Source organism: Sciurus carolinensis, chromosome 4 (assembly GCF_902686445.1).
Source record: "Sciurus carolinensis chromosome 4, mSciCar1.2, whole genome shotgun sequence".
NCBI lineage: Eukaryota > Metazoa > Chordata > Mammalia > Rodentia > Sciuridae > Sciurus > Sciurus carolinensis.
In genome coordinates this window covers 43,379,059-43,392,756 of record NC_062216.1, presented here as the reverse complement: position 1 = coordinate 43,392,756, position 13,698 = coordinate 43,379,059, and the positions used below count along the sequence as shown (strand labels likewise).

The 13,698-nt window shown below is 37.2% G+C and overlaps 1 protein-coding gene across 1 annotated transcript in view; it reads left to right on the top strand.

Moving 5' to 3' along the window:
• The first annotated feature begins 3,849 nt into the window (after positions 1-3,849).
• Positions 3,850-13,698, top strand: part of Micu3 (mitochondrial calcium uptake family member 3) — a 107,994-nt gene continuing 98,145 nt past the window's right edge. The window contains 1 exon segment of the mRNA XM_047549164.1: positions 3,850-4,269. Coding sequence (XP_047405120.1) covers positions 3,880-4,269 — 390 coding nt within the window. The 5' untranslated portion in view covers positions 3,850-3,879.

The window sequence follows — 13,698 nt, the reverse complement described above, 5'->3', positions numbered from 1 at the left end:
GTCTTGAAGTTAAAGAGTTAAAGGGGTATATAACTCACAGCTTGGTCATTGTCACCAGTGAGGTATGTAAGAACAAAAAGGGAGTCTGATCCATCAGGTTAGTGGCCTTTAGCCATAGATCATGCCAGACTTCCTCAGAGGAACAAAAGACATGAACTGCAAGGTCTAATCCAACAAGAATGTGCCAAGTAATATGTAAGAAGACAGCCTCGTACTAGAATCTCAAAAATCACAAAACTTAGTCCTGTTACTCCATTCCATGGTCACATTTTGTCCTTATCCTGTTTTGTCAACCCCTTTATTTCTCCTTTTGGTCTCCCTTTTGGGTTGATTACATTTCCAGATGTTAGTTTATCAGTTCCCTTAGTGTCTGATGAGCCACTGTATTTCCCACACGTTCCCTCTCCCACTCCACCAGGAATGCTACATCTTCTTCATTATAAATAACATTATTAATGCATGCCAGGAGTTGGGTAGATAAATGCTCTGGTTTCATGCTGTTCAGTTATAGCATAGGTATGGGTAAGAGAAAGGGCAGGGTGCAAGTCACGGTCCTTGGGAGTAGGAGCTAGTCAAAATAGAAAACAGACCCTCAAGTGCCTTGGGTAACTTGGTTCCCACAGTCTGGGATGCTAGGAAATTGAACTCTAGAATCCTGGTGTCTAGCACTCTGAAGATGAAAGACCAAGGTAGGACTGAGATCTCACAGAACACACTTTCCTCACACTTCCTCCTTTGATTTTACCAACTGTCCCCTAAGGAAGACAGTCCGGAAAGTGGAAAATAAGGTTTATGACAACTTTCCTGAGAAGGAGATTGCTGGCAGTCTACTTTTTTACTGGTACATTCCCTCTGTCAGAATTGAGTGGGCCTGTGGGTGCCTGGACATAAGAGTCTTGGTTGTTAAGTGCTCCTCTTTTAACTAGTCAAAATTCAGGGGCTCAGAGTGAGCAAATTAAGGTAAATAGCATGTTTTTATAGAAGTTTTGTTAAGCAATTTCTGCATATATATATATATATTGTTTAATAACATGCTTGGAGCATTTTAGTTAATTAGAAACTTGGGTTCAGAAGGCATTCATTTCTCAACTTTATTATTTTGTAGGAAATTGTGGCCTCCAAGGCACTATAATTAAGTTGTAGCAAAACCAAGAATCTAGTCTAGATCTCTTGCCTTCTAACTTATCATTTATCCACTAAGATATATGCCTTCCTAGAAAATACTTGACTTAATCCTTGCTATTTAAAATTTTAAATATGTTTCAGAATATTTCTTTTTACTTAGACTATGGTAAATATTAAGTGACTCTTTCAAAGTGTGAGCTCTCACTTAGGCATAGAGGCATTACTTGGTTTTTTATTCTCAATAGAACTGACATAAAAAAATGAAGATAATTGGGCTAAATCTATACTGACCCTACAATAATATCTGAAATTTCAAAAAAGATTCCAAATTACTAATGTTATGTTTTTTTAATAATTTTTCCTCCAGAAATTAAATTCAGAAAAATATCTGGCTAACAAAGGAATTTGGTTATTTTGTGTAGCTATAGTTATACAGCACTAGACATGGGAAGAACACAGTAACTATTCTTAAGGAAGTTTGGTTTTTAGAGGAAAGGTCCCATGAAGTTATAATTAAAACAACTTCTGCACAGACATTTTATCCAAATCTGAGTATTCTATAAACTGAAACTCACCACATCTTGTAGCAAAATTTAGCTACTATCCAAAGAAATTACTTGCAGAAATTGTATCATGCAAATTTATTAAGACTAAAGAGAATTTAGTGTTGTCATTTATATCTGGAATATCCCCCAAAGGCTTATATGTTGAAGGCATGGTACCTAATGCAGAACTGTTCAGAGGTGAGGCTTTTGGAAGTGATTGGATCATGAGGGCTCTGATTTCATCAACAGATTAATCTGTAGGTGGATTCATAATTGAATGGACTATTGGGAGGTGGTGTTAGCTGTAGGAAGTAGGGCCTAGTTGGAGGAAATAGGTCAGGGGAAGGATATGCACTGTAAAGGTGTATATCTCTCCCTGGTTCCTTCCTGTTTCCTGGTTACCGTAACAGCTTCCCTCTGCCAAGTCCTTCTGCCATGATATTTCTCCCTTGCCACCTAAAAGTAATACATCCAGGTGATCATGGACTAAAAATATGAGCCAAAATAAACCTTTTCTCCCTTAAGTTGATTGTATTAGTTATTTCATCGCAGCAATGGACAGCTAACACAAATAGAAGTACATGAATATAAATATATGAACAGATATACATGTTTAAAATCATCTTAAATAATTTGTTATGTGTTATTGTATTATCTTCCTAATTCTCTTCAGAGCTACTTAGTTTTTAACCAGCAAATAATAAAAATTTATGGTCTGCTCAAGAATTCTGGCATTAAGAAATGTTGGAAATTTATGAGGAAGACAGGAAATTGTGTTGAGCTCAAAGTAAACAATTTTAGAACAACTGTTTTATATATATATACTTTTTGGAAAATTAATTTTTCAGAATTCAGAGAAATTGAGGGAAACTTCTTAATAAAGCAAGAAGCTTTTATAGCATTTATTACATAAAACCAACAGGCATAAGTGAAAAAAGCAGAAATAGCATCTTAAAATGTTTTTGTTTATATGTCATAGAAGATGTTTCTTTTTATCACTTTTGGTAAAAAGGAAAGAATTCCACTAACTTCTATTAAAACAAGTTGTTAGTGAGGAATAGGAATAGCAGGACCTGCCAGAGAATTTAATTTTGGTTCCATTTGAAAGTCCTAGTTTCTTAAGAATTGCCATAACCAATTGATATTAACCCTTGTCACTGTAGCACAACTGAAACGACTGCCTCTATGTAGACCCAACATACTATAATGGGCTTCTGATACCACTCCATAATATGAAGACCCAAGCTAGCATAACTCAGTTACCAAAATTGGGGTTGGAGGTGGGAAACCCTATAACATGAAGGATGTCATTTACACTTTCTCATAAAACAGTTACTGACAATGTAGGAAACAAACAAAAACAAAGCACACAATACGTTTATCAATTCTTGTATTTACACCAACAACCTTCCACAAACAGTGAGGGTGTGTTTTGAAATGTTATCTTTATTCAGAATTTTTAAAAATCCTTCATTTATTTGTCTAACAGTTCTGATTTGTTGCATGAGGTGATCGTGGGTATGTTAATATTTCTTAAAAACAAAAACAAAAAAAAGTAACGGTAACTCAAAGACAAAACAAACCAGCATTAGTCTTCCCTCAACAAAAGTAGCACTGTGTAATCGAAACATTCTTTGACTTAAAGTCTGCGATCTTTATGACTTGAACCACATTTGTACACCTCATCTTTGTTGTACACATTAAGACACAATTGTAAATTATTCGCGACCTCGTGTCATAAGATCAGGATACCGTTAGGCGATTCGACTTTCGTAGAGCGGCGCCGACCAGGGCTCCCGACACCCGCTCGGCAGGGCAGAGGCTAGGGGCCACGCGAGCCGAGGGCGCTCGGACACCCCGCACCCGCGCGCTCCTGGGCTCCGCTGACCCCGCTGTACCCGGCGGTGTTGGCTTCTGGCGCAGCCAGGTGCCGGCACGGTTATTTACGACTGCGTGGTTGGACTGAGGCCGCAGGGCCCAGGAACCGCCAGGATTCGCCGCCTTGCCCAGGTTGTACCCAGGGTGAGCCCCCGGCCCCGCCACCGGCAGGCTGCCCCAAGGGTACCCCAGGCCTGGAGCCCGTAGGGTCTCTCCCCACAGTCGCGTACCGCTCCGCATCGACTTCTCGCGAGGTTTCGTTGCCGTGCCCCCCGCCCCCCCCCCCCCCGCCCCGCGCTCTCTCCCAGCTCCGGTGCCCGCTGTTCCCGCTATGGCTGCACTGCGGAGGCTCCTGTGGCCGCCGCCCCGGCTGCCGCCAACGCTTTCCCCTCACCAGCACTTTGCTGGGTCGTGGGGGAGGACTGCGGGGCCGGCGCCGGGCCTCCCTGGCCGGCCCTTCTCCTGCCAGGAGGACGAGGAGGGGGCTGTGGCTGAGGCAGCTTGGAGGCGACGGCGGCGCTGGGGGGAGCTGAGCATCGCGGCGGCGGCGGGCGGGGGTCTTGTCGGCCTTCTGTGCTACCAGCTCTATGGGGACCCCAGGGGCGACTCCGCGCGGGTGCTGGCGCCCGAGCGCTCTTTCGAGAGCGCGGCCACAGAGCCTGAGGACCTGCCCCGAGGCCGGGGGCTGCTTCCCATCCCGGTGGCTGCTGCCAAGGAGACGGTATGTGCACGAGCGCGTGCGCGCCCTGGAGCCGCCCCGCAGGTGACGCGCGAGGGTTGGATAGCCAGGTATCCCACCTGTGCGCGGGGAGGGATGGGGAAGACTATGCATGGTGCGACTGAGACCGTAGGTCGCCGTGACGCCGGACGTTGGAGCTTGTAGAGGCATAGTGAACTCGGTGGCCGTGGGTAGAGCACGTCCTGTGAGTGAGACTGAGACCTAGGCCAGGTATTCGTTCAGCTAAGTGCTGGGAAGACGTAGATGATGCCGTCATTGATGCACCCATAGCTAAAGGGTTGCTCCAGCTACCACCTGTCAAACAAACCCTCGTCCTCAAAAATGAAACAAAACACGACTCAGATAGGAAGGACAGGACAGGTAGAAATGTGAGGGCTGCATGTTTGAGAAAGGAACCACCGGACTGGGCAGGGCAAAGGAAATGATTCAGGAAATTGAATGCAGTAGGATGAGTCTTGAAGCAGTGGCCTGAGGTCTCAGAAGTCACTGTATTAGTGTATGGAAGTACCAAGGGTAGAAATGCTAAACCTGTGTAGCCTCCTTATAAGTCAAAAAGAAAGATGTGGGTTGGGAATGTAGCTTAGTGGTAGAGCGCTTGCCTGGTATGCATGAAACCCTGTGTTCAATTCCCAGTACCCCGTCCCCCAAAAAAAGAAAAGAGGAAGGAGGAGGAAGTATGGTGGTATCAGGCTATAAAAGGAAAAAATTATTCAAAAAGACTATATTTCTTTCCCACCTACCCCATTAAAACCAGAATTAAAGGGCTGGGAATATAATAACTCAGTGGTAGAGTGCTTGCCTGGCTTGCTTGAATCTGTGACTTCAATCCCCAATATAACAGCAAAAGTAGGAAACTATGAATGAAGCTCTTACAGAGGACTTTAATCACATGAAAATGTCTAAATATTATTAGGTAGTTGATAATATATATTAGACAGTTGATAATATAGGTAAAGATGAGTGTAATAAAAAGGTAAGAGTGACTGAAAGGGGCATGATGTGTTTAATCACTATATTTAATAAAGTCATGTAAATAAATAGGAAAATTGTCTAGGGAAGTTTTGCTTACCACACTAGAAAAGAGTGAAAAAGTGAGATTAAAAATAATTTAGAAAAGAGACAACTGTACTGTTTTTAACTTCAATGAAATTTTATAGCTTTATATGCTTTGTGTAAATGCACAGTAGTGATCTAAGTGCATCAGTTATTTTCATGCAGGTCATTGATGCACTTCGGTTGGGGAATCTGCTTTATGGAACTTCTAGCAGTAAATCACAACCACACAACCCAAAGTATTTTTATACACTGAATACTTAAAATACTAGCAAATATACTCAACATTCAACCCCCCACCCGCAAATAGTACACTTTTGTGGCTTAGAAGGGAGGGTAGCATTAAACTTGTGTCTTGTTTTACTTTTACCAAGTAGTACTGGATTGGAACTTTGAATCAACCATAGTTGATTTGGGAATAGATTCACAAGGTAGGGAACATTTTCTTCTTTTTTATAGTTAATTTTACTTTTAAATGGAGAGACAGAGTCATGCAGTTTTGAAAACTAACACTCAGAAAACTAGAACTCAGTCTCCACCACTTACTATGTCATTCTGGGAAAATTACTTAATCTCTCAATGCTTATTCCCTTATCCATAAAAGAAGCTAACAGTCTCATACTGTTAGAAGAATTAAAGGGTTAATATATTTAAAACAGAATGACACACCCGGTATGTAGTAAACATTCAGTAAATTTATTTCATTCATTTACTTATCCATTTTTTTACATTATTGCTTAGTGTGTATGAAATTTTCTGTATATTGTTTTAGATGTCATATAAAACTAAAATTCTGAGTCTTATCCTTCCCAAATCTCTGATTCTACATTTGGATTGTCATGAATTTTGTATGTGATCTTTTGTCCCTTCTCAGAAACTTTTGTAACCTTTTTATTCTTGATGTTTTAAATTTTCTCAATAACCAGCTTCAGTGTAGATAGCTTTTTCATTGTGCTACATATTTAAGGACACTACCAATATGGAAATTCATGTCTAAAAATATTATGTAAAATTTTTCTTGTACTATTTCTTTGATATTTTCTACTACTTTTTTTGTTTGTTTGTTTTGGTTTCCTGGAACTGCTAGTAATTTGAATGTAAACCTCCTGACAGATCCTAATTTAATTGTTAATCTTTCTTATATCCCAGTTTTAAGAGTCCTGTGAGTTGGTTGGCTTTTATAGACAATATCCTTGACTTTACCTTCCAGCCTTCCTACTGAATTTTTAAATTTTGGCTATCCTATTTTTTAAGAACTGTTTTTATGTTCTCTGTTCATGGGTTCATGTGTTACAGGCATTTTGTTTTGTTCTTGACCACCGTTTTTGTTTGTTTATTTTTTGTACCAGGGATTGAACCCAGGGGTACTTTATCACTGAGCCACATTTCCCACCCATTTTATTTTTTATTTTGAGACAGGCTGTCCCTAAATTGCTGAGAGCCTTGCTAAGTTGCTGAGGCTGGCTTTGAACTTGTGGTCCTCCTGCCTCAGCCTTCTGAGCTGCTGGGATTATAGGCATGAACCACCTGGGATTCTTTTTACTATAAGAATAAAACTTATAATTTTGTTTTGTTTTCTGCTGTGTGCATTACTTTGTTTCTTCTAGGTTTTTTTTTTTATTATTGCTGTTTGATTCTCACTTTTATTTTGTGATTGCCCATACATATCTGTGGTTGTTGACCATCTATTATTTGAGAACTTCTCAAAAGGGCTTTACAATGAGCATGGCTTTTCATTGGGTGATCAGATTTTTCATTAGAGCAGCATCCAAATGTCAGTATTTTGTAACACTTTTCCTTTGGTATAGTTGAATTAGAGAGGTGTGGGGGCAGTAATCTTCTGGATGCAGGTTCATGTACACAGGTAAGAGCATATGTTGGGGATAATGCTCTACTTATATATTATTTTTCACCTGTTTTCAGTTCCATCACTTACAATGTTTCTATAGCTCCTTGTGTTTCCAGTGCCTTGAATTTCTGAGATTTTTATACAGGAAATAGCTTACTTCCGTTTAGTCTTCTCAGTAGTACCCACGTAGTGCCTTTGCTCCCTAGATCAATTATCACTCCTCCATCTCTTCAGTTTTACAAAAATGTTGGTGAATTCTCTTGATTATTTTAATCTCTTCTTTTCTGTTTTTTAGCCCCAATGTATTCATACCTTTTTAAATTACTTTACTGTGATTTTAGTGTGGTTAAGGAGGAAAAGAAACTTAGGGAATCAGTCTGCCATTTTCCAGAAATATTACTTTAATCCCATGCTTTATTTGAGTTTCCTGAAGTGGTAGAAATGAAATGATTCCTTTTGTTGTTTAAGATTATAGGTACGAACTTTTTTAAAAAGCAGCACATTATGCTGAATGTAAGGCTGGCATTTAAATTAACATATATGTATTATAAGAATAATTTAATTGATGGGACTGAACAGCAATAACCTTCAGAAATATGGGTCTACTGCCATAATCTTGAGGAGTTTTGTTTTAAATATACTAGCCTGAAACTTCCATGCCAAGACCTTCCGTGACTCTGTAGATTTCTTAAAAATACCTCTGCTTCTCCTATACTCTTGGATAATTACTTTTTTATAATTATCTGTTAATTCTTTGTTTTTTCTGTTTCTCTTAGTCCTGTAAGGAGAAGCACTACATTGGTTTTGGTCACCTTTATGTCTTTATTGCCCCAGGCTAGAGCTTATCTCTAGTAGATATAATAAATATTTGTTGAATTAAATAAGCCTATGTTAAATATAGTGTGGGGCATGCACATTAGAAAGCACAACCACATTCACATTCAGTGAGAATTAATGCTTAATATATTCTTCAGCTAAAGTATTTATAGCATTTAAATTGGGAAGACTTCAGTCAAGGTCAAAATTCCTGCCTTTGGGAGAACAAATCATGTGACACTATATTTATTTGAATTGTACAAATTTAGCTTGCCAAAATTTTTTAGTAAACCTTGGCCTTGTACTATATTAAGTTTATAAAGATGCTAACAAGATTCTTCTTAGAATCTTAAAGTTTTAGCTTTAGCATTATTTTCATTAGTGGAAAAAATATTTGTTCTAGAACTGCCTTTTTGTTTAAGGCTCATAATAAGAAAATCTATTGGATTACTTAATACACTTTAGAATTTTACTTACTATACAGAACTTTTAACCTGCTTTTTTTTTTTTTTTAAAGGAAGTGAACATTTACCCAACTTTATTATTCAGGGAATAAAACTTGTTACTAACTGTATCTTGAATGAATTTTTCTTTGCATTAAAATAGGCAGTTTCCAAAACACAACTTGGTAGGAAATAAAAGTTAAACACTTCCATCAGAATTTTGATGAAGATACATAATATGCTTAAAATTTTTTCAACAGAAAAAATAAGTCATTGGGTCAAGAATATATTATATCCTTTTGATTCAATGTTATGCCACACAAAGTAGAAAAACACAAAGAAAGTAACTTCTAAATCTACTGAAAACAGTGAGTCTAAGGTCAGCTGGGTACTGTGGTTGAAATGGTTCACACTTAAACCATAAGAAAATCTCACACGAAGTCAGTTAAATTGAACTGATAGTTCTTTTGATGGACATAGACTATATATCATTCCTGGGGTGCATTTAAAACAATTCCTGATAAAATGCAGACCGTATCTAAAACATGACTCATTTGGTAAATAAGATTTTAAAAATATAAAAGTCTAGAAAGACCATGATTTATAACTAAATGCTCAAAGCTGCAACTCAATATTAACTATATTCCATGAAATTTCAATGTGAGGCAAAGATCAAGCTCATTAACTGAATTCTCCAAAGTCAGTATTGCTCTCATGGGACTGTTAACTCTGTAGAATGGCATTTTATTTAACAGATAGCATAGAGTTCATACATATCCATTATAAGTTCCTTGAAAATCAAACAACTTTAAAAGTTAGCAGTTTCTGCAAGTACAAAAGTACACATTTATTACATAACATATGGTAATAAAATTTGTCAAGATCTATTATACAAATTCAAAGCTTTTTTTTATTTTAAAGACTGCATTGTGATTTGTTGTACACAAATCACATTTCATTTCTGTGGTTGTGCACAACATAGATTGATACCATTCGTGTAATCATACATGTACATAGGGTAATGCTGTCTGTCTCATTCTACCATTTTTCATACCCCTCCTCCCTCTCATTTCCCTCTAAAGTTCCTCCAGAGAAACTCAAAGCATTTTAAAGCATCTGTCTAATATATTACAGATTGATGGAGTATAATAAAATGACATGTACTCTGTCTTCAAATCATACTATACTTTTCGGCAATATTAACAAATGATTAACATTACGTGTCTAAGGGAGCAGAATGGGAATAGTTATTAAAGAACCTTAGCAACTATTTTCTTCTATGCTTCAAATTAGGTGGGTAATTTTTCTGTCTGTCAATATGAAAGAAAAAAGGCTATAACTATTATTTTTGGTAAGTAGAGATGTAATTTATTCCAGAAAGCCACCCTAAAAGCTTTATTCACATCTTGCAATTCTGCCAGTGGTAGGCCCTAAGGGTAAGGGGAATCCCTGCTGACTTAATATATTAATTATACCATAAAAATGCATACGGACACATAGTATTAATGTGGGAGTGGTTGGTTATAAGGTGAAATCTACCTCTGTGACTGAGATGGTCAGTGTTATAAGCTCTTTGCCAACAGGTGCTGCCTCTTGGGGGTATGAGCCTGTTTGACCTAATCATTTTAATTACCCTCCCCATGCTCTTGTCCCAAATGACTCATGGTTTATAAATCTCTATTTTATTTTATATCCACAGACCTTTTTTCTTTCTCTTTAAAGGCTATAACAGTTACAGCCCCTCACCTGGAAATAAATGATCAAGCCTTCCCAACAAGTTGGAGTGACAGCACTAAAAAGAGATGTGCATCTTCCTTCATTTTAACTGTTCAGCTATAAGAAGTTGTTTACAACCAACAGGCTTGGATTTAGGGAAAGGTTTTACATGATTTTCTCCATTAACATACATGCTTTTCTTCTTTTTTTTTAAATTTTTAAAAAATTTTTTACAGACCGCATTTTGATTCATTGTACACAAATGGGGTACATCATTTCATTTTTATGGTTGTACACGATGTAGATTCATACCATTTGTGTAATCATATGAATTACATAGAGTAATGATGTCTGTCTCATTCCAACATTAGCTTTTCTTCTTAATGCTTTGACTAGTGCTCTTTTTTCTTGCCTATTTATTTAAAACATTCCACAGAATGTAGGTGATTTCTTTATACCATTCTTTCTCTCTGTCTCTGATTCTTTAATTTGTGATATCCTGGTCTTCTCAGAATACTGATCTCACAGACTTGTTGACATAGATAGGGTTCTGTAGAGGGTACTTTCTCTAACCCTATGCAGGTATCTCTAAAACCTCAGGACAGGGACCAAACCCATGTTTTAACAAGGAAAAACCTCTCAAATGTTAGGTGCTGAAAATTTTTAGTATGCAGTTTTTGATGAGTTATCTCAATAGAAAAAAATTGTTTTCTTGTCCTACGTATTAGCAATGATTATCTTTATGTGGCTTATCCAAGATATCTTTTAAAAAGGGGTAATAATAATCATTATCTTTGATATTATTAGCTCAGTTTCTGTTCTTGTAGACATCAGACTCTTACTGTGGTTAAATGTCTTTGGTTAAATGTCTGTCCCCATCATCACACACCACTGCAGGCCCTACATCTGGGCTGTCCACATCCTCCACAGTTACAGAGCTGGATGAGGCTCTTCCCCAAGGCAGAGGACCAGCAGAGCAGTACACTCCCCTCTCTTGTCTCTCATGGGACTTTTTGCAACCTGCTTTTTGATTTGTTCATTTTAAGAAGCTTCAAACAATTTAGTTGTATTCTGGAAAGGAAAACAAGTTAGAGCAATTTTGTATCTCTTTTACATATTTCTATTAAAATGTCGAGTAATCACGCATTTTAAGTTTTCTTTCAGTGTGTATCTTTTCAAGCTATTTCAAAGCAATACATTATGAAATGTGAGGTTACGCTTATTTTTTCCCAGCATATTAAATAATTTACCATATGTATATATGGAGAAGATGGAGGAAGGTCACATAGACATGAAATTGAAGATGAGTTAATTCTGTGTAGAATTACATTGTTGTATAGGAAGCCAAACTGGATGATCCCCTCTTTTGGTTTCCTGAGTCACCTCATCACAAACAAGTCTACCACATTCCACCTGTACCACCTCTAATGACCTGACTATGTAATAGATTCACATATAAAAGAATATAGATTATTTTTTCTCTACATGAATCACAGAGTGAAATTTAAATAAATTTGTAAAAAAAAACCTTCTTGTTCTGATTACACCAAACCTAGACTTGTGAAAATGAATGCACCTTTTTTTCTCTTTTTTAAATATTTTTTTTAGCTGTCGATGGACCTTTATTTTTATTTATTTTTATATGCAGTGCTGAGAATTGAACCCAGTGCCTCACACATGCTAGGCGAGTGCTACACCACTGAGCCACAACCCCAAGCCTTTTTCTCTGGGTTTTTATGAAGACTGGTTTTGACATTTTTTGGATTTCTGTTTTATTAGATTCACATTGGAAATCAGGACATGAAACTGTCATAATGAGTCTATTTTTTTATGTCATAAAAATGTTGTGCCTTGAATAAAACCTTAAATTAAACCAAACAAACAAACTTCTGTACTTACCTTCTAAGACTTGGAAATTTTCAAATAATTCCCAGCAATCAGTTTACCTAAAAGATACGTATCAGTTTTTCTTTTTGGTCTCTGTAATCTAGTGTGTGTGTGTGTGTGTGTGTGTGTGTGTGTGTGTGTGTTTGCTTTTGTTTTTTGGTACCAGGGTCTGAACCAAGGGATACTTAACCACAGAGCCACATCCCCCACCTTTTTTATACTTTGTTTTGAGACAGGATTTCACTGAGTTGCTTAGGACCTCGATAAATTGTTGAGGATCTAACTTGTAATCCTCCTACCTCAGCCTCCCAAGCCACTAGAATTATAGGGATATGCCACTGCACATGTCCTGAATTGTATTTTGAATTGAAATTCAAGTGTATTTGGACTTCCTATGTCTTCCTAATGTGGTTCTTAACATGTATTCTGTTTATATAATTTTACGATGGACTGTTTGACTACTAAGTAAAATGTGGCTGCCCTTTTTTTTGGCGGGGGCAGTACCAGGGATTGAACTCGACCACTGAGCCACATCCTCAGCCCTAATTTTTATTTTATTTAGAGATGGGAGCTCAATGCTTAGCACCTCACTTTTGCTGAAGCTGGCTTTGAACTCAGAATGCATCTGCTTTAGCCTCCCAAGCCGCTGGGATTACAGGCATGTGCCACCATGCCTAGCTTGATATTCTTTTGATATAAATATTTTTGATGAAATGCCCGCTGGCTGCCCTTTAAGAAACTAAATATCTAATTTATCTCTTAATGATTTTTTGAGAAATGAATGCCATTTTCTGCCTGAAGATGAGAGGACATTTGGAATCATCAAAACAATTGCACTAACTCAAAATTTTATTGAATATTTTTGAGATACAACATATTCTTTTGATAGCTACATAAATTGAGAATGACTGAATCAAGCTGATTAACTTTTGCATCACTTTACATACTCATCATTTTTAACCTTAAATTTTTGAAGCTCCTTTGAGGGAGATTTCATTCGTTTTCTCATTGTACAGATAAGCCTTGTATATCATAAGACTTTAGTAAATTCATATTTAATGAATAAATGAATGAATCTAAAATCCAGAAGTAAATTTTAATTTTTATAATTCTTGCAGTTTTTTAGAAATACTTTGTTTACAAAATTATCTCATCCAAGCAAATTTGCATGTGACTTTTATAGAGATTAGGAGAAGATCTAAACACCTTAAAGGGAGGCAGAATAATAGATGTCTATAACTTCTTTGTGTTACCCGTGAGGACTAAAAGAGTAGAAACAGCCCTGGTAGCATTAGCAGATACGAATTAAATACTGAATTACAGTTTCATGAAATAGCAGGTGCAAAGTGCATCCATTTTTTTCCTTCCTGTACTGTAAGCATATTAAACAAAAGACTAATTTTTTTCACTTAAAAATAGTTTTATTAATATGCAATTCACATACTTTACAAGTCACTCACTTGTAGTATACATTTCAGTAGTTTTTTTTTTTTAACAGTTACAGAGTTGTGCAACCGTCACCACTATCTTATTCCAGAATATTTTCTTCACCTCCCAAAGAAACCCTTTCTTTTTCTTTTCCTTTTTTTTTTTTGACAGTGATAAATATTTTTTTAAAAATTTTCTTTCATACCTGTATATAGGGTA